The following is a 27,836-nucleotide window of genomic DNA, read 5'->3' on the forward strand; positions in this document are numbered from 1 at the left end:
GGTAGGCACTTAATAGATATTTGACAAAAGTGATTCATTCTTCCTCATCTTAGACCTGTGCAATTGTGTTATCCAGAAGATTAAATAAATGCCAAGATTTATTATAGAGTTGGAATTTGTTGGTGGTCTTGCTAGGCCGGGAGCCCCCTGGTTCGTTGGGTTAGGTCAAGCACAAGAGAGAATGAAATTCTTTTGAGGACCTACAACATTAAACACATATGTGTTTAATTCTTACAACAATCTCTTGTGGGTTCAGTGTAGTATCCCTGTTTTGCAGATGACGAAACTGATGGTCAGGGAGACAAAGGGACTCCCTCAAACTCAACATTGTTCACAAATGGCAGAGTTAGGATACCCACAGAAGTCACCTTAACTCCAAAATTCTAGGTGTGAATGGAATTATGGAAAAGACAGTGGCATGCTCTTTTTTTGTTTACTTTTTGTTTTAACTAGGAGTAGGCCAAGGTCAAAAAAGAAACTGAACATGAAAGTGAAGTCCTGTAGAGTTCTTGCTGCTGGTTGGAGCATAAGAGCAACTCTGAAAGCACTGGAAGGAGGGGAGTATAGAATTTGGGGGCGCTAAATCTCTTTATTACATATTTCAGGTTTTCCTGTCCATTAAAATAAAGTTAATGGGTGTTGAGTAGCATGGGTCTGGCAGCATGAAAGAAATAGAGTCCATCTAGTTTTTCTATGACAGTTTGGTGGGATTTATATGTATGAGAAATGCAGACATAAAATTAAACAGGATAAACCATCCCATTTCCTTGTTTCTCCAGTTGCAACAATACACAAACTAGTCTATCCCCTTTTTTCCCTCTTACTTGAAACACAGTGAGTAAGTGCAAGGTGGCTCTTAAAGGGGTAGGGGTCTTTAAATTGAGGGGGCTGTGAGCGGCTGCAGTAGAAAGCAGGGCTAGAGTCAGTGTGGGGACTAGTTTCTTGGTTCTTTTGAATAATTTGTGAGGTTGAGGCTAGCTTGTTGGAATGATTCCTGCTAATGCTACAGTTTGGAATTTTGTTTGTTTCTTTTTCAAATCTTATTTTAATGTCCCTGTAAAGTAAATCCGTGGCCCCCTACTCTCAGCCCTCTACATATATGTGTGCCTAACGTGAGAATAATGCAAGGGGAACATGGAGGACCACTGCCGCACATGACTTGATAGAGAAAAGGAGGGAAAATGGCAAATCAGCATTTGGGATTGGTGGTGAGTCTTACATCCCATGAGGAAGGGATGCACCACACAGGCATATTTAAACTATGAGTTAATCCCACACTTCAGTAAGTATTAGCCAGTTGGACAGAGGACCAGTGCTTAGCAAGGTGTGGCTAAATTTGCAAAAGACCCAGATGGAACAAAAGAGAATCACCGAGCAAAAGGGGAAAAGTGCAAAAAAAAAAAAGAATACTCAAAGTGTTTGGGATCATTTTACTCAGAGAACAAAAAGCCTGTGATCGGGTAGAAAATGATTCTGTAAGTGGTGGATTTATCTCATGTCCTATAAATGTAAGATGCCTAGTTCCAAATATCTAGAAGGAGGCCAGATAAATGATGTCTGCCATCTCACTTTCATTCAGATATTTATCAAACATGTATTTAGCGCTAGTCACTGGTTACTGTGGATACTGTGGGGAACAGAAAGACATGGTTTATGCCCTAACTGAGCTTACAGTCTAGTTTAAAGAAGCACAACACAATGTGACAAGTGCAAAAATAGAAGCATAAGTTGTCCTGGGAAGCAAATAGTGAAACACCTGACTAGGAGTTACGAGAAACTTTAACTGCTGGGGGATCTGGAAGGTAATACCTGTGATGGTTAGTTTGATGTGTCAACTTGGCTGGGCTATAGCACCCAATTATCTAATCAGACGCTGACCTAGGTGTTGCTGTGGAGGTATTTTGTAGATGTGGTTAACATCTACAGTCGGACTTTAAGGAAAGATCACCCTTGATGATGTGGGTAGGGCACATATAATCAGTTGAAGGTCTTACGAACAAACACTGAGGTTTCCCGGAAAAGAAATTCAAGACTGAAGCATTAATTCTTGCCGGATTTTCCAGAACTACCCTGGGGATTTCAGATGGACTCTACAGCCTCCGTGGTTGTGTGAGTCAATTCCTTAAAATAAAATTTATATACACACGAATACATCTTATCTGTTCTGTTTCTCTGGAGAACCCTACTGATGCAGTGTCTTAGTCATTTAAAGTTGGGGAGAGGACTGTGGAAGGTGTGTGAGGGAAGATGACAGTAGCCAGGAGGACCAGGAATGAAAAAGAGAAGCCAGATCAGGAAGCATATTACCTGTGACCCAGAGAGTCTGAAAGGGTTTTAAGTCAGCATTCACATTTGAGAAAGGACATCCGATTATACTATTACTGAGAGCAGAAGTCGAGAAAAACATGTTTCAATTCCAGCAGGAAGGAATTCCTAATAAGGAGGACATTTTTAATAGGAGAAAGAAGGAGACAGCCAGGCTGAACCTATTCTGGAATTTAGAAAGTAATTTGGCATTTCAAATCGTAGACGGCCACAGCCTAGCGAAAGGTTTACAATGTTCTTTTTACAATCGACAGTCTTTCTGTTCTACCTTACCTCCTTCACGTCTATAGCTTTCGCTACGAAATTCTCCTGGTAAGTGGGGAAATACTCCAGTCTGACCGAGCAGCAGTTCTGGAAGATAAACTCACACAGCGGTAGAGGTGGGAGGGTGGAGGTCAGCAGGGGATTCCGCTGCGAAAGTGGGAAGGAAGAAAAGAGTTTACAAACCAGCTGAAGTTCCACTATATCATGTGTGCGGTGAGAAGACTCGCTCATTACAGCTGCAGCCCGTTCTCTGTGCGCTTTCTCTCCTTCCTCTGCGGGTTCGGTTCCCGCACCGGGGTCGCCAGGAGTTCAGCTGTCCCCACGCGGCCGTCTGCTAGTCTGGGCGGAGTCTGGTACCTGCCAAGCTGGGATCCTGATGCGGAGGTGTGTGGGGAGCGCCGAGTTCAGACTGAGGTCTGAGGTCTCGCACCCCGCTGCTTTACCGACCACATTCGCAACCTCTCTTCCCAGCAAAAGGGGTCTCGCCCTGGGACCGAATGGATTTTTCGTCCGTTCCCTTTGCCTCCCTAAATGTCTTCACCCTGGCTGCCGGTGCTTTCCCCATGCGTGCAACACTCTGCCCATCAGAGCTAGCTGCCTAGGTCGAGCACCCTTGGAGATGGGGTGGTGGTTGGTGGTGACTTGATAACCCTTATCCAAGCGCAGACTGGAAGAAATCAGCATCCTCATTACCGCCTCCACTGCAAGGGTTTCAGGTGTACGTCTCTGTACAACCCTGGGGCGGGGGGGGGGGGCGGTCGGAGGGAGGGCAGGATGCCCACGTGCTGGGGTCCAGGAACCCGCTCCCCAAAGCTCGGTCCCACACCCCCGCGACCCGACTTGGAAGGAGATGGGCTGGAGCCAATTGTGCCCGATAAAGTGAGTGAGGATCTAGGGAGGGGGCAGGGTTAGTGGAAGGGGCCGAAAGGAGAGACTGCAGGTGAATCCAATGGCTATGCCCCCAGGTGGGGAGGCGGCTTGAGGGGTAGTTTGGAAGAGGCGAGGGAGACGCAGGCGAGGGTTGGGCTCGCAGGAGGTGCGGCGAGGGGAGCCCAGGCGGTGAGACGGGGTGGGGTGTGGGAGCGGTGCGAAGGGGAGGGAGTTCCGAAAGGAGGGAAAGGAACTAGCGAGGGGCGAGAGGAGCGAGCCTGGAAGGGAGAGCGGCGGGGGGCGGCCGAGCTGCGGGCTGGAGGGCGCCGGGCGCGCGGAGACCGTGCCACCTCCACCCCACCTCCACCCCCGGGGCACGGAGGGCTCTGCCTGGGAGACGCACAAAGACATGCGAAGAGGGGCTGAGCGAGGCTCGCGCACAAAGACGCCGGGGCGCACTGCGGCTCGGGCTGCACCCACCACCCCCGCGCCGCGCAGCGCAGGGGCCCGGCCAGCGCGGAGCCCGGGGCGGAGAGCGCGGCGGCGGCGGCGGCTGCTGGCCGGCGCGGGACCCGGGTGGCCGGCGCTCTCCTGGTGACCCGGGCCCGGCCGCAGGCGCGCGCGGGGGCGGCGGCGCCCCAGCCCAACTTGGCCTCGGCCTCGCCTTCTGCCCGGCCCGCCGGTGTCCCCTCCTTCCCGCGATTCCGTTTCTTCTCACGCTACCCCCACCCTCCCTCCCGCGTCCAGCCCCGCTCTCCCCACCTTGTAAAACAAAGCCGGGGAAAATGCCTGCCCATGCAGCTCGGAGCGCGCAGCCCGTCTCTGAATAAGAAGTGAGTACAATGGCGTGTTTGTAAAAGCTTCAAGTCCGTCTTTTTCAAAAAAAAAAAAAAAACCCAAAAAACAAAAACAAAAACAAAAAAACCCCAAAACATTGTGAATGCTGCATGCCTCATGCTTCCCAGCGCCTCGCGGGAGAGACCCGGCCATAGAGCAGGAGAAGGTGAGACCCCCAGGTACCCTCTTCCCCACCTCCCGCCGCGGGCTTTCAGCCCCAACCAGTCCGGGGAGGGCTGCAAAAGCCCCGCCGGCAGCAAGCGGACGTTTTCCACCTTCGTTTCCCGTCCAAGGTGTTGGGTCATAATCTGGGGTTGGAGGCAAATCTATCCCCGGTTCCTCTCCCGGCTGCTTCTCCCCACTCTCCCGCTGGTGCCTGGGGGTTTTGCATCTGCCTTGGGTATGGGTTTGGGACACTTGGGGGAGTTTCCGAAGGAGGAGGAGGGTCAGCTCTTGGGAGTAGCCGACGGGCAGGACGCATGGTGACCCTGGTCACACTTGTTGCCCGTTGCGTGGTGGTATAGGCAGTGGTGCTGAAAAAAGCTCATTTCTCCTGGTATTGAGTCGTCAGTTGTGCCCGGGAGCGAAGAAGACATACCTGGGTGAGGATGGGAGACCAGGATTAAGAGGACTCTGTGAGGTGCTGGGGGCAGAGAAGGGAGGTAGTGATGGTGCCGGGAGAGTGTGTGGAAAGGGTGAATCTTTGATTCCTTGTTCTAAGGAGCTTCTCTTCATGATCATACATCAAACGACGGAGAGATGGAAACCCAGAGGGTACCCCATATTAGACCGAGGGGAAAGGCTGTTGTTTTTTATTTTGGTATTTCACTAGTTTCTGCCCATTCTGTCTGCCAAATATGTATTATATATTTCTGCTAATTAAAAAATAAGGCAATAGCTTAAAAGAATTAAAATCCATCAGGGAATGTATTAACTTAATAACATACAGCCACAATCTTAAGAAAAAAACCTGTCCCCTTTCCCCCAAAGCATGTTATATCAATAATACCTTAGTTTAGCACTGCAGTCTAGGAGTAGGATTTGGGAGCATCAAGGTAAACAGTCTTGGTGTTTTCCAGTTCCGCAGACCAGAAACCAGTGATGTGAAAGATCAGAAATATGAGAGCACAGAGAACGCTTGGAAAGCTTCCTTCAGAGAGATAATATGGAGCTTCTATGTGATTTTCTGTTATTTTTATTCCAAAGATGGCTTAATTTTAGATTATGACCTTTATTTTTCACTGAGACTCACTAAGCAGCTTGCAGGTGGGGTGGAGTGGCTAGACAGCAGATGACAGTGATTTTAGCTGTTATCAACATTTCTGTTAAAATGTTTCAAAAAATTAAAACATTAAACATGTATCCAGTGCTGATTTTGGGTGAAGTTGCCTTTATGAATATCACGTGTGAAAGGCGTCTGCTAGTTTGTGGCTTTATTTGGAGCAGCTGACTGTATCAGGCGGAAAATGTGTACATACTTGTTATAGCAGGTTGAACCATTGGAAATTGCTGAAATGAGCTGTAGGTATGTGGAATCTCCGCTTGCAGACAGGGGTACAGTTAAGTCATCAGAGCTCCGACTTCTCCTCAAAGTCAGAACCATTCAGAGTTTTGCTGATTGAGGAGCCCTCTTATCTGTCATCATTATACAACACTGCTTACTTAGGTCTGGTGCTTCACATAGCTTTGCTTGCAAAGCTTCTTTCTGATGGGCAACAGATGATTTATTTTATGAACTCCAGCTGTGGTAGTCCTACATTTAACTCACAGTGGTAGTCAAGAGGGCAAGGTATGTAGCCCTGTGAAAATCGACACTTCTTATTTTCGAGTAATTTCAGGTTCCTGTAGGGTATTCGGGTGCAATTTCATAGATTATTTCTTATATACTTACTTAAAAGTGTTTTTTAGATTAGGTTATCATTTTATTAAACCTGTATTATATACACTAAAGTAATTTTACTTATATCTCTAACAATTATGTATGTTAAATTGATTATTATGGTTGAGTTTTTTAAAATCGCCCATCTTTCAGCCATTCTATTACCCCTTTTGGTTCAGTGTTGCCTTTCCAATTCTGTAGTAGATGGCTTATTTTTCCCTTAGCAAGTGGAAGTCTAGTATCTCTTGAATTTTCTAAAGGAAAGCCATTAATGATATTTTTGAACAGCTGAGATGAATAATAAATGGATTTAGAGTCACCTCAGAATATATGGGAATTTGTAAGAGAATACATAAATCCACTCTAATGGAGCAATTAGCTCTGTACAGAGCATGTAGGGTCTGAGGTGTGAGGCAATGTTTTTAATTGTTTTTCTTGATAATTTCACTGTTGAAATGGAAGGAACTTGTCATCTAGACTGCACCTATGATTGTGTGCCAGAATGGGTAGCAATACTTTTGTTTTTTTTAAAGATGTCCGAGATTGAATAACAAAATACAGACAGTGATTAATCATGAGCCCACTTTGGAGGACAGCAACAAGAAATGATTGAGCTACTGAGTGGTTTATTTGCCATCATGTTTTACCAGATAATTACTAACGTTCTACTTCGAGCAACAACGTTTGGATCGCAGATTCACTTACAATTCCTTTATTATAATGAATTTTTAAATAAAAATAGATAACGTTCTTTACACTGATGGCTTGTGGTATCGAGTGTTAAGTTCTTGAGAACAGGAATAATCCATTAGCCTTCTTTATGCGCCCTCAAATATCTAGCTGAGTACCATCAACTCTTAGGAGTTCTGCAAATGTGTTAACTAGCACGTTGGACAGATACAAATTTTGAAATTAATTAGGAAGCCCTCAGGCATTCTTCTTTTTTTTAAAGGTTCTTAGTCCGCTTCCTGTTTTTTTCCGCCCATCGGAAACCCCAATAGCAGCAGAGAGCTAAGACCCAGCCCCTTTCCCTTGAACCCTTATATACTTCTGGTGTAGGCTCTGGAGCTTCCACCAGGAGAGCAAGTTCAGTCCACCTTTGCTGACCCCTGAAAGAAGCCGAGCCAGCCCCCTCTAACCTCCTTCAACCTAACCTCCATTCTCTATTGTTGGCAGTGGCGGCCCCTGACTTGCTGGATCCTAAAACTGCTGCTCAGAACTCTAAACCGAGGCTCTCGTTCTCCACGAAACCCACCGTGCTTGCTTCCCGGGTGGAGACTGACACGACCATTAATGTTATGAAATGGAAGACGGTCTCCACGATCTTCCTGGTGGTCGTCCTCTATCTGATCATCGGAGCCACAGTGTTCAAAGCGTTGGAGCAGCCTCACGAGATTTCCCAGAGGACCACCATTGTGATCCAGAAGCAGACGTTCATTTCCCAGCACTCCTGTGTCAATTCGACTGAGCTGGACGAACTCATCCAGGTAACTGGCACCCAGGAGTTGTTATTCCGTTTCCTCTGTGGGCAAAGACGAGTAAGAATAAGAGGCGATAACTTAGTACTAGGCCCTCTTATGTGCCTGTGGGGTCCTCTCCCACTTTTCTCCTTAGTGTAGACCTCTTGGCCACAGTTTCTTTTTCTCTTTATTGCACTCCCTCCCTCTTTTCTTCTTTCTGCCATCTTTTCTTCTTCTTTATTTCTCCCACTCCCTGCTGCTTCTCATCCTCTTCTGCTCTTGTGTTTCTCTGTTTCTGTCCTGTTGTCACCCTTCTTTCTTTTCCTTTGCCTTGTCTTAGAACTGCCAGTGGACAGTTCTGTTAACACAGGGTTACCTTGCTGGAGGCCCTCAGGGTTAGAGGACCACTGCCGACTGAGAAACTTTGCTGTGGCAAGTGAGGGGAAAATATAAGGCGGAAAAGCGCAGTAATCATGGCAATGGCTATTATAAGATAGAAAAGATGAGTTTGTGGTGGATACATCTCATGGCTAACATGCCATAGCTCACTTCTTTAATCTAGCCAAAGCATAACTCTGATAACTGCCTTTTTTAGGTGTCTGGGGAGAAGTGATTAATCATTGCTTCTCTAGACCCCAGCTAAAAGCAATTTACTAGTAACACAGAAAAATGGAGTTTTTGAATAAAAACTAATTTAGTTTTAATTTAATAATACTGTTCTCTCTAAAGCAGAACAGTACCCTTATGGAAAAACATTATCAATCCCAGAATGATTTAAAAATTTCAGTTAGACTCCTTGGAGATGGCTATATTTTTGTTGTAGATTTCTTTTGTTTAAAACAAATCATTGGTCCAACCAAGAATCTTCGTCGAGAAGAAAGCCCTAGAATTTTCTTTCAAGGAGAGATCTGACTGGTGGAAACATTTTAATTGTACATATATTCATTTTCCTATAGAGCCTATTTTTCTTACCAGATTTATGTCAAATGGGATTGAAAACAATCTGTGAGCCATCAACTGAGCAGTTTCTTCCTCATCTTATGTTTGGTTTTACATCATTTGAGTGAGTTGGAATAGTCGATTGCGGGAAGAAATTATTATTGATTTTTATCCAGTTTCTTGTTCTACGACCTTTCCTCTTTTATTCCCTCTTGCCATGGATCCCCAAATGCTACCTCTGTCCTCCATAGCCCTCTCTATTTTTAGAATACACACGCAAGTTCTAGTTCAAGTCTTATTGAAAGCTATCAAAGCTAGTATTCTCTGATCCTCATTTAGCTCCTACCACATTCAGACACTTCTGCATCTCACCTATTTGACTTAAATTTTGGAAAGGTTCTTCAGATAATTAGATACTGAATTCCCTACTGTTTGTAGGTGATGGTGCCATTTTCAGTACTGACAGTGAACCTGCCAACTAATATCAGCAGTCCAGCCACCCCATTGTCTGTTCCTGCATGAGATCACTTCCACTTCACTCTTAATTTGTGCCCATCATCCTTAGAGGTACAAAAATCTTTAAAGAATCCCACTTCCCTTGGGTTTTAGAAGAAGAGCTCTATGTTATTTTGGTGGAGGGAGCATGGAGTCGTGGTAAAAGCCTAACCTGTGGGATTCGATAGGACGTTTTAAATTCCATTTGAGTACTTTCCTAGAGGTGTCATCTTGAACAAGTAATTTTCCTCTCTAAGCTTTAGGTCTAGCTAGAATGAGGGAAGAATACCTATCAAGTAAGGTTGCTGTAAGGAGTAAAGAGATAATCCATGGAAGGCATTTAGGTGCTCAAGACGTATTAGGTTTATTTGCTGCTGTTGTTATTTTTCCTTCTCTGCTTATCTCTTAATTGGGTGGAAGCATCTGATTCAGGTAATTGCATACTTACTTTCTCAAGTGAGGTTGTTTGTCTTGGGCAGGAAAAAAATGCTACATTGTTTTTGGAATGAACAAACGGAGCTCAATATATGACCTAATTATTTTTCTTTTTGCTCTACACAGGCAATCCATTTTAGCTTTATTAATATTCATTGCCGATTGAGTATCTTTGCTTCTTAAAAAATCTTAAGGATTTTGGTGCTTATTGGGTGTTTTTAAACGCAGAGGTTTGCCTGTTATTTATTGTCATATCACTCACCTTTATAACCCTATGGTTTTAATAAATTATTTTTTTCTCTTTGAACATAATTTCTTCTTGTAAAAGAAATCTTTATAATGGCATAGCTCCAAGGATCAAAGTCAGTGTCTAAATAGGGAGGAAAGCAAATGAGCCAGGAATCATATATTAGAATTACATTTCATTTGTATAGTTCTCATAAATTTCCAAGTGTTTTTCCCGTGTTTATTTTCCCTTTTAATCCTCCCTTAAAACCTCATGAGCGGGTATATTAGGCAGAAATATCGCAGCATTAAGGATTAGGAGGCTAAGAAACCGAATGATTTACCCCAGATAGTATCTTTAGGATGAGAGTTCAGGTCTTCAGAATCTTGGTCTGGCTTTATTCCCAGGAGTCTCCACTCTTCCAGGGCTTTCAGTGCTGAGGGGAAAACAGTTGGAGAAGTTAGAAGTTCAGCCCTCGTGTTGGTGGAGAAGGAATTCTGGATTCCTTTTGTGAATAGTGGGCAAAGAGGAGGAAGTGGCTAGTCAGGCAGTAAGGCCAACGTCAGGTACAGTTAACCTAATCTGGCCTCCAGTTATTAATTACACCTCTGGGTGGGTGATGGTAACCTCATTCCATGCTGTGGTTGTATCACAGGGTAGCCTAGGCTTGGGGGCAGGGTGGGAGGGGTGGGGGGGGAGATTGGGAAATGGAGCGTTAAGGCACATGAGAGCAACTTCCTTTTCTGCTATCGAGTCCCATTGTGTGTGTTCCATCTAAGGGCTGTTTGTTTTTTTTAAATATTTATTTGGTTGTACCCGTCTTAGTTGCGGCACGCGGGATCTTTGTTGCGGCATGTGGGCTCTTAGTTGCAGCACACGGGATCTAGTTCCCTGACCAGGGATTGAACCCCGGGCCCCCTGCTTTGGGAGCATGGAGTCTTAACCACTGGACCGCCAGGGAAGTCCCTAAGTGCTGTTTTTGACAAAGACCCTCTAAGGCAAGATTGAGGTGGTGGCAGAGATATCAAGACAAAGAGAACTTTTCTGGGATGAAATATTTTGAAAACTTTGACTTTTCAACTTCCGTTACATTTGTTAGTGTGATGCCAGTACAGAAAAATATATGGAAACATTTTTAAGTTTCAAGAGTCATGAATACCATTAACAATAGCCAAATTTTAATGAGCGCTTACTATGTGCGAGGCACTATTTTAACCCTTTCCATGTATTAGCTCCTTTAATTCTCTTAACCCTATGGGGTATGTGCCTTATTATCTATATTTAACTTAGGTGGAAACTGAGTCAGAGGGAGCTAATTTTCCAAGAGCTAATTTTCTAAAAGGTACAGTGCACTGTTATTCAAAGCTAAATGGACAGACTCCAGAGCTTATGATTTTAGTTCCTATATTTACTGCCTCTAAAAAAATTTAATAAACATTAAAGTTTGCTGACAAGTTCCCTAATATTCCGTATATTAGAGTGTAATAAATATCAAATTATAGTCCTCTGTACATCGTGATTTACATTATATAACATATCTCTCTCTCCATATATATGGAGAGTATATAATATGGATTTTAATTTTCTTTCTGGACAACACTTCCTGGTTTTATCCTGTTTGAATGTCATAAACCAGTAGAAGCATGGTTATATTAGATATACCTGGTTTTAATCTAGTTATTTCTATGTTTGCTGAGTCAATTCTGAGATTAAAAAATGGGGCAAAAATCTATGATCTATACATTGATAATAAAAACATCTTATGGGAGATTTGACTTTTGTTTTATCGTTTGAGCTCTACGCCCTGTGAGGTAGGTAGGGAAGGTATTCTATCCACTTTTTGGGTGAAGAAACTGACACATTTCACAAGGTCATGTGGTGGCCTCAGGTCTAGATCTTTGGAGTCTTCCAGTTGAGGGGATTATATTCTCTGCACTGTTCCCTCTTCTCAATTTTGTTCTTACTGCTTCATTCAGTGACATTTATTGAGCACTTCCAGTGTGTTGACCTTTGTGCTGGGTATTGAGCCAAGTAAATTGATGGGGGAAAACATGGCTTCTCTTAAGGTACTCTCTCCTTCAGAGTCAATGGAGGAGACTGCTATAAACTTAGTTATAATAGAACTACTTGCAGATTGGAGCTGGGCTACTGAGGAAGAAATTAACCACCCAGTGAGAGTTGGGAAGACACAGAAGAGGAGGTGAAAGGGAAACTGGATTTTAAGTGTGGAATCAGTGCTCTCTGGAGGAAAAATTGGAATCAGTAGATGTTCTAGGCAGAGGGCATGGCGTAACTGAATTGTCTGGGTGTGAGGGGCAGCGGCATGAGCGAGTCTAACAGAGTAGAGCAAGGTCTCTTACTCCACGGGAAGGAGGTGGGCTTTACCCTAGGCCTGTTCCCCTGCAGCTGAAATAGATGCGCCGTTGAGGGCATTGGTTGTATACCAGGGGATACTTGGAGCTACATGCCTTCCTAGAATGCCAATGAACTAGACTTTAAAAAAAAAAAAAAAAATTGTTCTATACTAATTCTATAAGCATGTATTCATTCATATATATTTATTGAATTCTTGTTGAATTCCCTGTGCGTTGTCGCAGGCACTGAAATACAGTAGAGGATAAAACACTTGAAAATTCTTGCCCTTGGCGAGCTTGCATTTTACTGGGGGAAGATGGTATGTTAGTGATAAGTCTCAGGAGAAAAATATGAAGTAGTGAAGAGGGGTAGGAAACGTTGGATGGTCTTGGTGGTTAATTTTAGATAAGGTCACTGATAAGGTGACTTTAAATGAAGGGCGTGAGGGAATTAGCCAAGGGGCAGTCTGGGGAATAACACTCAGCAGAGGGCCCAGCATGTCCCAAAGATGAGAGCATTCCTCGCCTGCAGAGGAACAGCAAGGATGCTGGGAGGGCGTGGTAGAAGATGATGTCAGGCAGGTAATGTGGGCCAAGTCCTATAGGGCCTTGTAAGTGAGAATCAGGAGTTTGGCTTTTTAGAACAGATGAGTGTTCTATGCTGGCTTATGTTTCACCAGGATCACTCTGGCTGCTGAGTTCAGAATAGACTGCAGGAGGCCGCGGGCAGAAACAGAGGGAGCAGTTATGATGCTGTTGTAATAATCCTGGTGATGGATAAGGGGAGCTTGAAGTAAGATTGTTGTAGAGAAAGTTGTGAGATATGGTCAGAGTCTGGATATATCTTGGAAGGAGAGCCAATGAGACTTACTGACGGACTGGATGGGCAGGACAAAGGTGAGGAGTCAAAGATAACCCCAACATTTTTGTCCTAAGAAACTGAAAGAATACAGTTCCCATTTTTCTGAGATGAGGAGTGCAGGGGGACCTGGATTGGGGGTGATGTCAGGAGCTTAGTTTGGGGCACTAATCGTGTCCATTAGACGGGCTTCGATTATTGACGAAGATTCGCAGGACCGCACGTAGCAGCGCTTACAGATCTATAGTATAACGTAGGAACATGGTGCAGTACAACAACAGCACCCAAATAAGGATCTGCACCACGGGCAAGGGTCATATCGCAGCACGGGGTCTGGCAGCGCCAGGAGCCAGCTGGACTTGTCCTCCCTCTGTCAGGCCATGCCAGGCCATACTGCTCTCTTGGACCAAGAACCACCAGTGTGTGCACAGAACATTGCGGGCCAGGGAGGCCAAAATGGCGTCTTGGCTGGAGTTTCTGATCCCTGCTGGTCACACAGGCATTTTCTTGCTATATAACCAGCCTCAGTGGCAGAGCTTTCCAGGAGGCTTTCTGAGACCAGGTGCAAATCATCCATCACAATGTTATCCGTGAATAACGCTGCCAAGCTGGTGCTAACCTCCCTGAAGCCCCTCAGGTCATGGTTATAAAACAATACTCTTGATCAGAGTGTCTCATGCCTTTACTAAGGGACAGTGTTGTGTGGGTACTTTAGCCCAATGGCTCAGGCCAATTCCAGGCCAGCACAGTCAGGTTAAATTTGAGATGCCTGTGAGGACATCCAAGGGTAGAAGTTGAGTAGGATGCTGGAAATGTGAGTTTGGTCTTTGGGGGAGGGGTCAGGCTAAAGATATACTTTTGTTCTTTTTGAAATTTTAAAAAATTATTTATTTATTTATGGCTGTGTTGTGTCTTCGCTTCTATGCGAGGGGCTTTCCCTAGTTGCGGCGAGCGGGGGCCACTCTTCATCGCGATGCGCAGTCCTCACTGTCGCAGCCTCTCTTGTTGTGGAGCACAGGCTCCAGATGCGCAGGCTCAGTAGTTGTGGCGCACGGGCCCAGTCGCTCTGCGGCATGTGGGATCTTCCCAGACCAGGGCTCGAACCCGTGTCCCCTGCATTGGCAGGCAGACTCCCAACCACTGCGCCACCAGGGAAGCCCAAGATATACTTTTGGAAGTCATCATTATACAGAAAGCATTTAAAGTCAAGACGTTGGATGAAATCACCTGGAGAATGAGTGCAGGTTGAGATGAGCAGAGATTCTAGTATGACCCCAGGAGCACTTCAACATGTAGAGGTTGCTGAGGAACAGATCCAAAGTCTGCGTGAATGACTCATTTACAACCTAAGATGTCAAGGATGTTCCTCTTGTTTTAGCAAGCTGTATCACTCTATGCCCCCAGACCTCTTAAGGTTTCTTTTTTCTTTGCCTGTAGGAACCCTTTAAAAGAAACATTTAAAAAGTATGTCTCTAGGCATGGGAGCCACTGAAAGTGTTTGAATAGGGGAGCCCAATTATGTTTTGGATTATGGCTCTCTTAATGGCAAATGGGATGGTTTAGCATATGAAAAGCGTGCTTAGAACTGATTGTATATGGTGGTGAGTGATACTATCTGATTCTGTATACAATGGTTTGGTGGCTGTTATTCTAGTTTGTACAAGCATCGAGGTATATTAAATATTTGGCTTCACTTTTGGAAAGCGTATGTTCATCTTTGATCATTTTATTTATGGACACAAAATCATGTTGTCCAGAAAGCATCTAAAAGGGCTGTCTTTTCTTATCAGTAATTTTACTTTTCCTGTTCAATATTTTGGATGAATTTAGACTTTAGGAACCCGATTCTAACAAAAAAAATTGCCTGAAAAAATATTTAAACATCCCATAAAATACTTTACGTCCTTTGGGTTAATCTCTGGCAAAAGCATTTTTAGATGGTGTAATGTGTAAACTTCTAGTAGCTTGGATTATTTTAGCAGATTATCTAGGAGTCACTTAAAGGACTGGGCTTCAAGGGTGAGGATTTCTCAAGAGTGCTGTTTTCATAGTTAGAAGAGGGAGTTAGGTATCAAGGGAGATACAGAAGTCTTAAAGAAAACCTTGTCAGTTTCCAGTTTTCCTGGGACTCTCCCATTTGCTACTTTCTTAGTAGGATAACTTATGTTTGCCTCCCATCCCAGCCCCTATTTTCATGCTGTCTTGACTTTCAGAGTGAAAGAATGAAAAGGGAAACACTTTTTCTATGTGTAAGTACATCCAGTAACAATTGAGATAGTTTCATTCACTGTTTTCTAATTATACTTAGGTTTTTATTATAAAACATAAAAGTAGTTGTCAGAAAATGATTTTGTCTCCAAAGGATATATGAAACTTAACTAGTTAATATTGGTAAAAAAAATAGTAAAATGCTATATGAATATTATATAAAAATAAAATATCACCCAAACTGATATGATTAAAAAGGAATATTATTTTAAAATAATGGCTAGGACACTATTTGATAGCTGGAATGGTTATTGCAGAGTGAGCAAAATTATTCTGCATATACATTGTAATACATTTAAAAATATTTTTTGGCTGACAATTTCTTTGGTCTAAACTTAAAATATGACTTAAATGTAAAGCTCAGTCAGATAGTATTAGAGTGAAGTTTGACTATTATAGATCTGTCCGTAGCAATTATGATGGTGGCTCTAAAATTCTTAGAGTTGTACATTCCATATTTTCATTTTATCATATATTTGAATACCGTTTTGCATGTTAAGGTATATTATTTAATTCACACATCCCCTGACATGTATATATTAATTCACATTTGCAAAGTGAGGAAACTGAGGCACAGACAGATTAGGTGCCTTGTAGTTCAGAAAGAGACAAAATGGTACCTTGATTAGATTCTTCCTTGTGACTCCATCTCCAGGGCCTTTTGCTTAGATACTTACACAGGAATGTGTGTACCACAATGTCTAGTGATAGTAAATACCCAATAAATATTTAGTTCAAGGCTATATCTCTTTAAAAAGTACTTATATGTGTATTCTATTTTGTTTGGTCAGGAAACAGAGAGTTTCTTCTTCATGATCCTCCTTTTGTTGATAAGGGAACTGAGGCACAGAATGTTTAACCCCAGGTCACTCAGCCTTTTTTGGCTTGAGATGCTGAAAGTGGCACAACGAGCATTAGAGTTGCAGAGCTGTCATCCAGGTGACTCTATAGCTCGTTTCCATTGTTCCAAAAGGCCTTTTTAGGAGTGACATTATTTTGTTGTATTTTCTCCCTGGGATCCCCTTTAATCTAACCCCACAAACTAAATCAGATTTCTGACTTGTGCACCTAGGGTACACTTTCTTCATTTTAAGTTGCTGGTGCATCCATGCCGTAGAAGCAAAGATCAGCAGCAGAAGGTGCAGCAGGTCTGTAAATGTGAAGGCAAAATATATACTTGTGGAGAATGAAAGTACAATTATAAGGCCACAGTGAGCAACTAAAATATTATGCAGAAAGGTGTGTGGTTGGGCATTAGTCATGCTGAAGCCTGAGCAGGTGAGGTCAGGGAAGGTGATTTAAAGCTGGAGGATTCTTACCTGAATGGAAGAGGTGGACAGGAGTGGAAGGAGGAAGAGCAGAGGGAAATAGTTATAAGAACACACTAAGTTTACATTCTATCTATAGGATTATAGCACTTTTACTCCTTTCTTGGTTTCTAACATTCACAAAGTATTAATAGTATCTTGTACAAAATCCAGGTGATACCAGAAGGTCTCAAGAAGAAAGTAACATCTGAAATCCTTCCCTCCAGAGTTAGCCAAGACCTCTCTTTAGGCATTATACACAAATGGAATAGACTGAAGGGTGTGTGTGTGTGTTGGTGTATACACACACATATGCGTATGTCCCATGTGTGTACAGAATTGTTCACACATGGGATCACAGATGCATGCCATTTTGCCATCTCCATCTTTTGCTCACCATTGTCTAGGGTATGATTCAGGAATATTCCAAGTCTTCATGTTAGCTATTGTCTGAAGGGTTTTGACGTAGAGGACCTGACACAGAGTACTAGCACTCCCCACATCCCTTGTGGTGGGGGATTTAGATTCCCTTATGGTCCTTTGGTCGAAAAGGTTCATTCTCTTAATAAGTGATGAATAGAGGAAACCGAAGTATTGACTGAAGAGTTCAAGTATGGAGTATTGAAGAGTATAGAAGAATAGAACCTGTGGCATTGCAAAAGAGGAGAAGTACTCATCTACTTGTAGATCTTGTAGTAGTAGAACTGCTACATCCTGAAATGTTTTCATTTCAGGAAATAAATGATGGTTCCTTTCAGTCGTGCTATTGGGATCCTCCTATTTTGTTATTTATTAAGTATTCACATAGGTTAGGTAATATCCTTTTCAGTAAGGGAATGAGATGATGTTTTCTAACTTTTTCAGCTATTTCCCTGCCTTTCATTTTTATGAACATTTGAATATCTTGGCTGAATGAAGAATAGTAGTTCATCTAGCTTAGTATTTCTTACTCTTAACTATCTAAGGAACATATGAAAACAGTACCTCAGTTCCCTTAAAAAGGACAACTTTACCCAGTGCCTCATGACATTATGAAAAATCCGTCATAGATCTAATATTCATAAGCTTAATTTATCTAAACTGTTTGAATATAACCCCATTTCACCTTGTACCTTCTCTTGAGATAAGCATCTTACATTCTACTCAATAAAGTTTTTCTTTGCTCCTTTATAAAATTACATCCTTTAAATTTTAAGCCATTTGCTTGGCGAATTTAGCAAACCAAGTCAAGAAATTCCCGTCTACGGAGAGGGACACTGTCTTTTTTATTTTCATCCCCTACCGCATGTAGAATTCATTCTTCCTCACCTCTGTATGCTTTTGTAATCCGTGATACTGTGTGTCTTGGGTCTTTGCCTTTCTGGTAGTCTTGTATTTTCATCTCTTCCTTAGCACTTACAGTGTCTTCTTGATTATTTTACTTATCCTTTTTTGAACTGCTTTCTGCTCAGTTAACATTTTGAGAAGTGTCAATTAGAGCTGTGGGCAGTATTCCAGAAGAGGAGGAATCATAATGTAGCACAAGAGTGGCTTTCTGTTTTAATTCTTTCCTTGTCCTTCCCCCCCCCCCCGCCCCGTTTTATTTCTATTACCACTGTGATGATGCCTAGTGTTTTGTATGTTGTTGTTGAATGATGTCCTCAGGCAAAGAATTGCAGTGACTTGAGGCTTCTTCTAGGCTACTGAAAACACTCTTTGAAGAGGGTAGCCTGGGTTATTTTCTCCCAAATCCATTAGTTTTCACTTGACAAAGATGAGCCTCAGTTCTCATTTGTGTGCCTCTTTACCCAGGCATGTGAGATTTTAAAAATTTAACTGAACATCAGGCATTTCACAGATCATGGTAGTATTTCCACACTTTGATATTTCCCTTTTTAGTGTAAAATTAAAACTGCAGAACAGATACTTAGATTTACATTTATCCCTTCAAATATATGTTTATTATACCTACATTTTTTAAACTATTAAAACCTTTTCTTTTAGACCTGTAACCAAACATACTCATTTTTTTATTTTCCCATTTTTACAAAGAACATTTTTTCTCAGTCTTTAGTACATACTTTTCTTTTTATGACTGCTTACATTTTGCTAATTAATTTTTCTCTATGTCCTTACGTACTCCCTTATAATAGCTTTTGGATTGGCGAAGCATACTTTCTCTACGCAGTAGTGCTTTATTTTTACCCTGTGATTAGTTAACTTGCATATGTGTTCAGAAATATTCTTCATGTGCGTTCACTCTGTTTTGCTTTTAGTTTTTCTCAGAAAACTCCAGTTTATTTAGAACTTACTGTTACGTATAAGTGAGAGAGCTCCAATTCGTCTGTAATTAGTCCTCCGTTTATAGTAATGTTAAGTGAAAGTGCCAATATTGCAGACTGTTAAAAGTATGTGTTTTTTCAGGCGTACCTAAGGAATCAAAATTTACCAGAGGCTTATAGAAGTAAAATGCGTTCTCTGGTGATGTAGCATTTAAGGGAGCTTTCAGAAATAAGTAAAGCAATGAATGTGAGTACTGTGAAAAGGGAGAAGAATCTCAGTAGACACTGTTACATGGCCACATGGGTTGCAGTGATGCATATTTCAGGAAAAAGAATCTTTAATTCTTAAATTTTCCATTTTTAGGGTCCCAAAATAGTTTCTTGGCTGCTGTAAAGTCCCTTTTCTACAGTTATTGCATCTCTTCTTATTTTGCTAAAGCTCACTTAGAGGAGTATGGGGAGTCATCAGAAACTCGTAATTGCTAAAACAGGACATGTTCCTTTTGGGCAAATGAAAAGTTCTCCTTTCCTATCACTGTTATTCATATACTATAGAGGATGATTTGAAAACATTTGATTTAAGTGACAGGTACAATAAAATGAACTCCACTCTCCTTGGACATATGTGCGATCGGCATAAGAGTGAAACTAATGGTACCAGGGGAGCAGATTCTGAGATTTATGGGTGAAGAGACACTGGTTTGTGTCCATTTAGACGTTTTGGTGTTAACCCCGAGAGCAGAGGTACCTCACTTCTCCTCCATATTTGAAGGGGAGTCCTTAGGGAGGTTTTGTGTTAACCCAAGTCACCACCCCATGGGTCTGTGGTGCTGTGTGTTTCCAACAGAGTGATAGTGTGGTCAGGATTCACTAACAGATTTCCAAGTAAGGCAAGCCCAAATGGACTAGAAAGGAGAAACATCCTTATTAGATGGATTTAGGATTCTTATCTTTTATTTTGCAGGGGAAGTAAAGGAAAGGTCTTATTTTCCTTAAAATAGCCACGGAGATGCATACAAGTTATGTTCTTCAGTGGGCAGCATATTTTCACATAGCAGCATCTCAGATGATGGGGTCCCAGGTGTTTGTTGAGCAAAGAAGCAGCTAGTGAATATGGCAGAGGTCTTCTTAGCTTTGACTTTAAAGCTCGCTCTAGTGCTTGTGCTTTTTTCCCGTAAAGTAGAATTTACAATGTTAATTACCTACCCGTCTGTAAGGAAATTTAAATGTTGCTGGGTGCAGTTCTGAAGTTCCTGTTGCATGAGGGAGGGGTTAGTGAGGGTTTCTTTGAACACCTGTTTTTCTCTTCTCAGGAGGTAGGCAGGCTGCTGCTGTTTTCCACTTGTCCTAGTCCATGAACAAATCATCAAATGATTTATTCCCAGTTTTGATTAAATAGAATTTTATAAGACAAAATTACATTTTGATAAGTCAAAGTAACTTATCACTCGTACAGGAAAACAAAATTGATTTGCAGCATAGTTTTGTGAATCTGAACTTTTTTGGGCATTTGGACACACACTGGACATCCTGAGTTCTCTTTCTGCATCCTCACTCAGAAGCATTTTTGCATTCATCTATCACATTCAGGTAGCATTATCAGCTATTAGACCTGAGGTCAGACTTACTCATCTAAAGGAAGAGGTAGTTAAAATGCACATTCATTCATTCTGCATGTAATGTTTTTTAAGAGGTGTAGTGTTTTTTGTGTGTGTGTGTGTTACGCGGGCCTCTCACTGTTGTGGCCTCTCCCGTTGCGGAGCACAGGCTCCGGATGCGCAGGCTCAGCGGCCATGGCTCACGGGCCCAGCCGCTCCGCGGCATGTGGGATCTTCCCGGACCGGGGCACAAACCCGTGTCCCCTGCATCGTCGGGCGGACTCTCAGCCACTGCGCCACCAGGGAAGCCCAAGAGGTGTAGTTTTAAGCAAGGGGAGTCATCAACATAGAACTATATTGGCAGAGTCCCGCTCTCATGAAGCTTCTATCCTAGTTGGAAGTGACTAAAAAATAAACGAAGAAGTAGCTGCACAAGATAATTTCAGGAAGTACAAATGTTCTGAAGACTAAAGAATGACCCAGTGAGATGGAATGATGGGAGCAGGGCTCCTCTAGAAGGGCTGTGTTTTCTCTGAGCTGGTGACCTTGGGATGAGGTTTGAATGAGGGAGTCAGTCATGTAGAGATCTTGGGAGGAAGCATTTGAGGAGGAGTAGGCAGCAAATGCAAAGGTGGGAGCATTCTTGGTGTGTCCGAGGGCCTATGCAAACACCAGTGTGGTTGGCCCATCATTCATGAGTTGAGGGAAATAGGCCAAAGCCTCATAGGTCTTCATTAGTGGTCTAGGTTTTACATGCAATGGAAATTGACAAATAGAAAGTTTAGAAAGAAACAAACATAATTATATCATAATTGTGCTAGGCAAATAAGGTGACGACTTAGGGGGATTAGAAAGATTAGTTGGAGAAATTTTAATGAAAGTTGATTTTGTGAAGAATTTTAAATAAGGGGGGGACAAACAGTGTTTGGGCTAGTAGGCTAGGAGCCCTTTAGGAAGACGTGCTCAAGGGCGATGATGCTGGAAATGTGTGTACTTTTGGGGAAGATATAAGGGAGAGGGGAGATGGCTGAATGTTCTGAAGCTGATACTAGATATTCAACTTAATGTGTCTAAGATTCATTGAAAAGAAGATCATTTTAATGAGCATAGATAATTGCTAGATGATTTGCACGGGCAGAAGCCCTTTATTTTATTTTTATTTTATCAAAATACATTCTAGTATCCATTTTAGGATACAAGATGTATATTTTTTTACCTTTAAAAATTATTTTTTATTTAAAATCTTCCACAATAGTGGTATTTCTAGGCATGTTACAGCTTACATGTTACCGTAAATAACTGTGTAATTAGTTTTTCGTTGATAAATAACGATTTCCTTTTTTTTCTCTCTGGTTAACAAGTTCCAAAGCTTCATAGCAGTGTTCATTCCTGGAAGATGTTTTATCAGATAATGACATTTGGCTCTTGATTTGAGCAGGCCTGAAAGATCTATTACATGAGGCTAGTTTTAAATAAGTTGGCTTGATTAAAATTGTAAATAATCTTATTTTATGATAATGATATCATTCCTGAGACATATTTTTCATGGACAGCTATATGGTGCTATTATACAAAAATGATGCAAAACTATTTTTTGATAGGACAAGACTTCCTGCTTTATTCTCTTTAGTCAGTACCTCATAGCCTTATTTCTTGATCCATAGAGAACTTGTGTGTATGTTTGTGTGTTTGTGTCTGTGTTTTATCCTCTGTGATTCTTTCCTTATGCAGGATTAAATTGTTTCAGATAGCCTTCTTGTTAGGGACCTAATGAGATTCCTTTCTTGAGGAAAAGAAAAAAATAAGTTAATCTCATATATGAACTGAACTGGGATATGTGTCTTTGAGTCTCAAAGAAAATGCAAAGAGCAAGCAAAAGTGGTAACTATATCTGAAAGTCAGGGAATTTCTGAAAAGTGTCAGCAAAATTTTATCATAATGTATTTTGTATTAATTGCGTACAACATTTTAAGGAATAGACTAATTGAATTTGGAACTTGGAATCTACAGTGCCTAGTCAAACTCTGTCATTATAGAGCTAAGAAAATAAAGAGTTCAGTAATTTTTCTAAGAGCCTGCTACCAGTTAGTAAAAGAACACTATTGGATTCGTGAGTTCTAGCTCCCTACTCTTTATCCCCCACCTCCCAATTTCTCCTTTTTCTTTCTCTTATAAATATAAGCATCTTTACAAGATCAGGGCTGCATTCTAACATTTTTAATTTTGTTGAAATAAGTAGTGCAGATATTTTGTTTTCTGTTCTCCGGAGCTGCAGTCTGTATACAGTCTGTATACCCATATAGATGACTCAATATGTTGCATCTATCCATTGCTTGCTGCCTCTTATGGTGAATGAATGAATGGCTGGCTGGGTGGCTGGCTGGCTGGCTGGCTGGCTGGCTGAATGAATGAAAAAAAAATCTCAGAATTTCAGGATTAGGGAGAATCCTTCTGAATCTTGAGAAAAATTAAAGTGAGTAGTGTCCTTTTGAAGGTTCTTGCCATCAAAATTGCCAGATAAAGTTATAAATGGATTTTTTAAAGGATTAATCCTTTTAATTAGGGGATGCTAAATCAAAATGAACTAGGAAGGAGAAGTGAGACAACTTAGAATTAAAAAAAAATTTATCTGGTAAATGAAAGAAAATTCCATGAATGTTTACATGTTAAGTGAATATTTATTGAATACCTATTATGTACCTGGCACTGTACGAGACTATGGTTTCTTTTTCTCTCAAAACTGTACTTTATAATACAGATTATTTTGTATCCTAATTGTCTCACTTCACAATATATTATGAATCTATATCTATATCTTTAACTATAGATTTATGAAATCCTTTTTAATGGCTTTATAGTATGCCATTTTATGGATATACCATAGTCTTTTAAGACTATTCTCCTATGCCAGGGACTTAACCTTTTATTATTATTTTTTTATTGCGGTAAAAAGTGCATAGCATGAGATCTACCCTGTTAACAAATTCTTAGGTGTTAAGTGCAGTATTGTTAACGGTAAGCACAATGTTGTACAGCAGATCTCTTGAACTTTTGCATCTTGCATGACTGAGGCTCTATATCCACTGAGAAAGCAACTGCACTTCCCTGCCCCCACCCAAAGCCTGGTAACCACCATTCTACTTTCTGCTTCTGTTGAGTTTGACCACTTAGATACCACATGTAAATGGAATCATGAAGTATTTGACCTTCTGTGACTAGCTTATTTCACTTAGCATAATGTCCTCAAGGTTCATTCAAGTTGTAGCATGTGACAAGGATGCCTTTTTTTTTTTTAAGGCTGAATAATATTTCATTGTATGCATATACCGCTTTCTTCTCTATCCATTCCTCCATTGATTGACATTTAGATTGTTTTCACCTCTTGACTAATGTGAACAATGCTGCAACTATCATAGAATGTAGATATTTCTTTGAGAATCTGTTTTTGATTCTTTTGGTTAAATATTCAGAGATGGAATAGCTGGATCATAAGCTAGTTCTATCTTTAATTTTTGAGGACCATCCATACTATTTCCTTTAGTGGCTGCACCATTTTACATTCCCACCAAAGTGCCCAAGCGTTCAAATTTCTCCACATCATTGGCAACACTTGTTATGTTCTATTTTTTGTTTTTTTGTTTTGTTTTTATAATGGCCATCCTAATGATGTGAGGTTATATCTCATTGTGGTTTTGATTTGCATTTCCATGATTAGTGATGATGAGCATTATTCATGTACCTGTTGGGCATTTGTATATCATTTTTGAATAAATGTCTACTTAAGTCTTTTGCTCATTTAAAAAATATTAACTTTATTAATTTTTTTTGCTGTTGACTTGTAGGAGTTCCTTATGTATTTTGGATATTAACCCCTTATCAGATATATGGTTTTCCGTTATTTTCTCCCATTCTGTAGGTTGCCTTTTCACTCTGTTGATTGTTTCCTTTGCTGTGAAGATTTTTAGTTTGATGAAGTCCTACTTGTCTATTTTTATTTTGTTGCCAGTGCTTTTGACAACATTTCCAAGAAATCATTGCCAAGACCAGGTTTATGAAGTTTGTCTCCTATGTTTTCTTCTAACAGTTTTATATTTTCAGATCTTATGTTTAAGTCTTTAATCCATTTCAAGTTGATTTTTGTGTATGATGTAAGATGAGGGTTCACTTTCATTCTTTTGCATGTGGATGTCAGTTTTCCACATCATTTGTTGAAGAGACTGTATTTTCCCTGTTTTGTGGTCTTGATACTCTTTTTGAAGATCATTTGATCATGTATGCATGGTTTTATTTCTGGGCTCTCTCTTCCATTGTCTATATGTCTATGTGCCAATACCATACCGTTTTGATTAATGTAGCTTTGTAATATGTTTTGAAGTTAGGAAGTGTGAGACCTCCAGCTTTGTTCTTTCTCAAAATTGTTTTGGCTATGCGGGGTCCTTTGTAGTTCCATATGAATTTTTTTTATTGGAGTATAATTGCTTTACAATGTTGTGTTAGTTTCTGCTGTACAGTGAAGTGAATCAGCTATATGTATACATATGTCCCCTTCGTCTTGAGCCTCCCTCCCACCCCCCATCCCACCCCTGTAGGTAATCACAGAGCACCGAGCTGAGCTCCTTGTGCTATACAGCAGCTTCCCACTAGCTATCTGTTTTACACATGGTAGTGTATATATGTCAATGCTATTCTCTCACTTTGTCCCACCCTCCCCTTCCCCCACGGTGTCCACAAGTATGTTCTCTATGTCTGTGTCTCTTTTCCTGCCCTGCATATAGATTCATCAGTACCATTTTTCTAGATTCCATATATATGCATTAATATACGATATTTGTTTTTCTGACTTACTTCATTCTGTATGACAGACTCTAGGTTCATCCACATCACTACAAATGACCCAATTTTGTTCCTTTTTATGGCTGAGTAATATTCCATTGTATATATGCACCACATCTTCTTTATCTATTCATCTGTCAATGGACATTTAGGTTGCTTCCATGTCCTGGCTATTGTAAATTGTGCTGCAATGAGCACTGGGGTACATGTATCTTTTTGAATTATGTCTTTCTCAAGGTATATGCCCAGTAGTGGGATTGCTGGGTCATATGGTAGTTCTATTTTTAGTTTTTTAAGGAAGCTCCATACTGTTCTCCATAGTGGCTGTATCAATTTACATTCCCACCAACAGTGCAAGAGAGTTTCCTTTTGTCCACACCTCTCCAGCATTTATTGTTTGTAGATTTTTTGATGATGGCCATTCTGACCAGTGCGAGGTAATACCTCATTGTAGTTTTGATTTGCATTTCTCTAATAATTAGTGATGTTGAGCATCTTTTCATGTGTTGTTGGCCATCTGTATGTCTTCACTGGAGAAATGTCTATTTAGGTCTTCCTCCCATTTTTTGATTGGATTGTTTTTGTGATATTGAGCTGCATGAGCTGCTTGTATATTTTGGAGATTAATCCTTTGTCAGTTGCTTCGTTTGCAAATATTTTCTCCCATTCTGAGGGTTGTCTTTTTGGCTTATTTATGGTTTCCTTTGCTGTGCAAAAGCTTTTAAGTTTAATTAAGTCCCACTTATCTATTTTTGTTTTTATTTTCATTAGTCACCTTATCTTGGACAAAGGAGGCAAGAATATACACTGGGGAAATGACAATCTCTTCAATAAGTGTTGCTGGGAAAACTGGACAGCTACATGTAAAAGAATGAAATTAGAATACTTCCTAACACCATACACAAAAATAAACTCAAAATGGATTAAAAACCTAAATGTAAGGCCAGACACTGTAAAACTTAGAAGAAAATATAGGCAGAACAGTCTTTGACATAAATCGCAGCAAGATCCTTTTTGATCCACCTCCTGGAGTAATAACATACGAATTTTAGAATTGTTTTTTATTTCTGCAAAGTGTAACATTCAGAGTTCAATAGGGGTTTCATTGACTCAGCAAATCATTTTGAGTAGTATAGACATTTCAATGATATTAAGTCTTCCAATATATGAACACAGACATGTTTCCATTTATTTGTTTTCTTTCATTTCTTTCAGCAAATTTTGTATTTTTCATTATACAAGTCATTCACCTCCTTGGTTAAGTTTATTTCTAAGTATTTATTCATTTTTGATGCTATTATAAATGAGAATGTTTTCTTAATTTTTTTGATTGTTCACTGTTAGTGTAGAAACACAACTGTTTCTTCTGTTGATTTTGTATTCTGCCACTTTGTTGTATTTGTTTATTAGTACTAACAGTTTTTTTGTGTGTGTAATCTTTAGGATTTTCTACATATAACATCATGTAATCTGGACAGAAATACTTCTACTTCTTTCTTTTCAATTTGGATGCCTTTATTTCTCTTTGTTGCTTAATTGCTTTATTTAGGACTTCCAGTACTATTTTGCTTATTTCTGCTCTGATCTTTATTATTTCTGTCCGTCTGTTAATATCGAGCTTTGTTTTTTCTAGTTTCTTGAGGTATGTTGAATAGAAGTGGCGAGAGTTAGCATCCTTGCCTTGTTCCTGATCTTTGAGGAAAAACTTTTTTTTCATTGTTGAATATGATGCTAGCAGTGGGTTTTTCATATATGGCCTTTATTATGTTGAAGTAATTTCCTTCTGTTTCTAGTTTGCTGAAAACTTTTTGTCATGACAAGGTGTTGAATTTTTTCAAATGGTTTTTCTTTATCTATTGAGATGAATATATGATTTTTATTCCTTTTTCTCTTAATGTTATCATGTTGATTAATTTTTGTTTATTGAATCATCCTTGCCTCCCAGGGATAAATCTCACTTGGTCATGTGTATGATCCATTTAATGTGCTATTAAATTCAGTTTGATAGTATTTTGTTGATGACTTTTGCATCTGTATTCATCACAGATATTGGCATATAATTTTCTTTTATCGTAGTATCTTTTTCTGGCTTTGGTATCAGGGTAATGCTGACTCTGTAAAATAAGTTTGGAAATGTCCTTTTCAGTTTTTTCGAAGTGGTTGGGAAAGATTGGTGTTAATTCTTCTTTAAATGTTTGGTAGCATTCATCAGTGAATCCTCTGGGCCTGGGCTTGGGAGCTTTTCAATTACTGATTCAATCTCCTTACTAGTTTAGGTATGTTTAATTTTCTGTTTTTTTCATGACTCAGTCTTTGCAGATTGTTTCTAGCAATTTATTCATTTCTTCTAGGTTATCCAATTTGTTGGGTATAATTGTTTATCATAGTCTCTTATAATCATTTTTGTGTCTGTGGCATTGGTTGTAACGTCTCCTCTTTCATTTCTGATTTTATTTATTTGAGGCTTCTTACTTTTTTCTTAGTCAATTAGCTAAAAGGTTTGTCAATTTTGTTTATCTTTTCAAAACACCAACTCTTATTTTTGCTGATTTTTTCTGTTTTTCTATTCTCTATTTTGCTTATTTCTGCTCTGATCTTTATTATTTCTGTCCGTCTGTTAATATCG

General features: G+C 40.5%; 1 protein-coding gene across 8 annotated transcripts in view; it reads left to right on the forward strand.

Moving 5' to 3' along the window:
* Positions 1 to 3,353: 3,353 nt before the first annotated feature.
* Positions 3,354 to 27,836, forward strand: part of KCNK2 (potassium two pore domain channel subfamily K member 2) — a 159,907-nt gene continuing 135,424 nt past the window's right edge. For 2 of the 8 annotated variants that reach the window (XM_030873012.2, XM_030873013.2), the window contains exons 1-2: positions 4,345 to 4,462; positions 7,352 to 7,662. In XM_030873012.2, coding sequence (XP_030728872.1) covers positions 4,414 to 4,462; positions 7,352 to 7,662 — 360 coding nt within the window. In that variant the 5' untranslated portion in view covers positions 4,345 to 4,413. Of the gene's footprint in view, positions 3,469 to 3,591; positions 3,649 to 4,099; positions 4,293 to 4,344; positions 4,463 to 4,771; positions 4,899 to 4,919; positions 4,937 to 6,068; positions 6,086 to 7,351; positions 7,663 to 27,836 lie in introns of those variants that run through there. The other 6 variants (XM_060295229.1, XM_070043801.1, XM_030873015.2 and 3 more) reach the window with 6 other exon arrangements.

This window comes from Globicephala melas, chromosome 1 (assembly GCF_963455315.2).
Source record: "Globicephala melas chromosome 1, mGloMel1.2, whole genome shotgun sequence".
Taxonomy (NCBI): Eukaryota; Metazoa; Chordata; class Mammalia; order Artiodactyla; family Delphinidae; genus Globicephala; species Globicephala melas.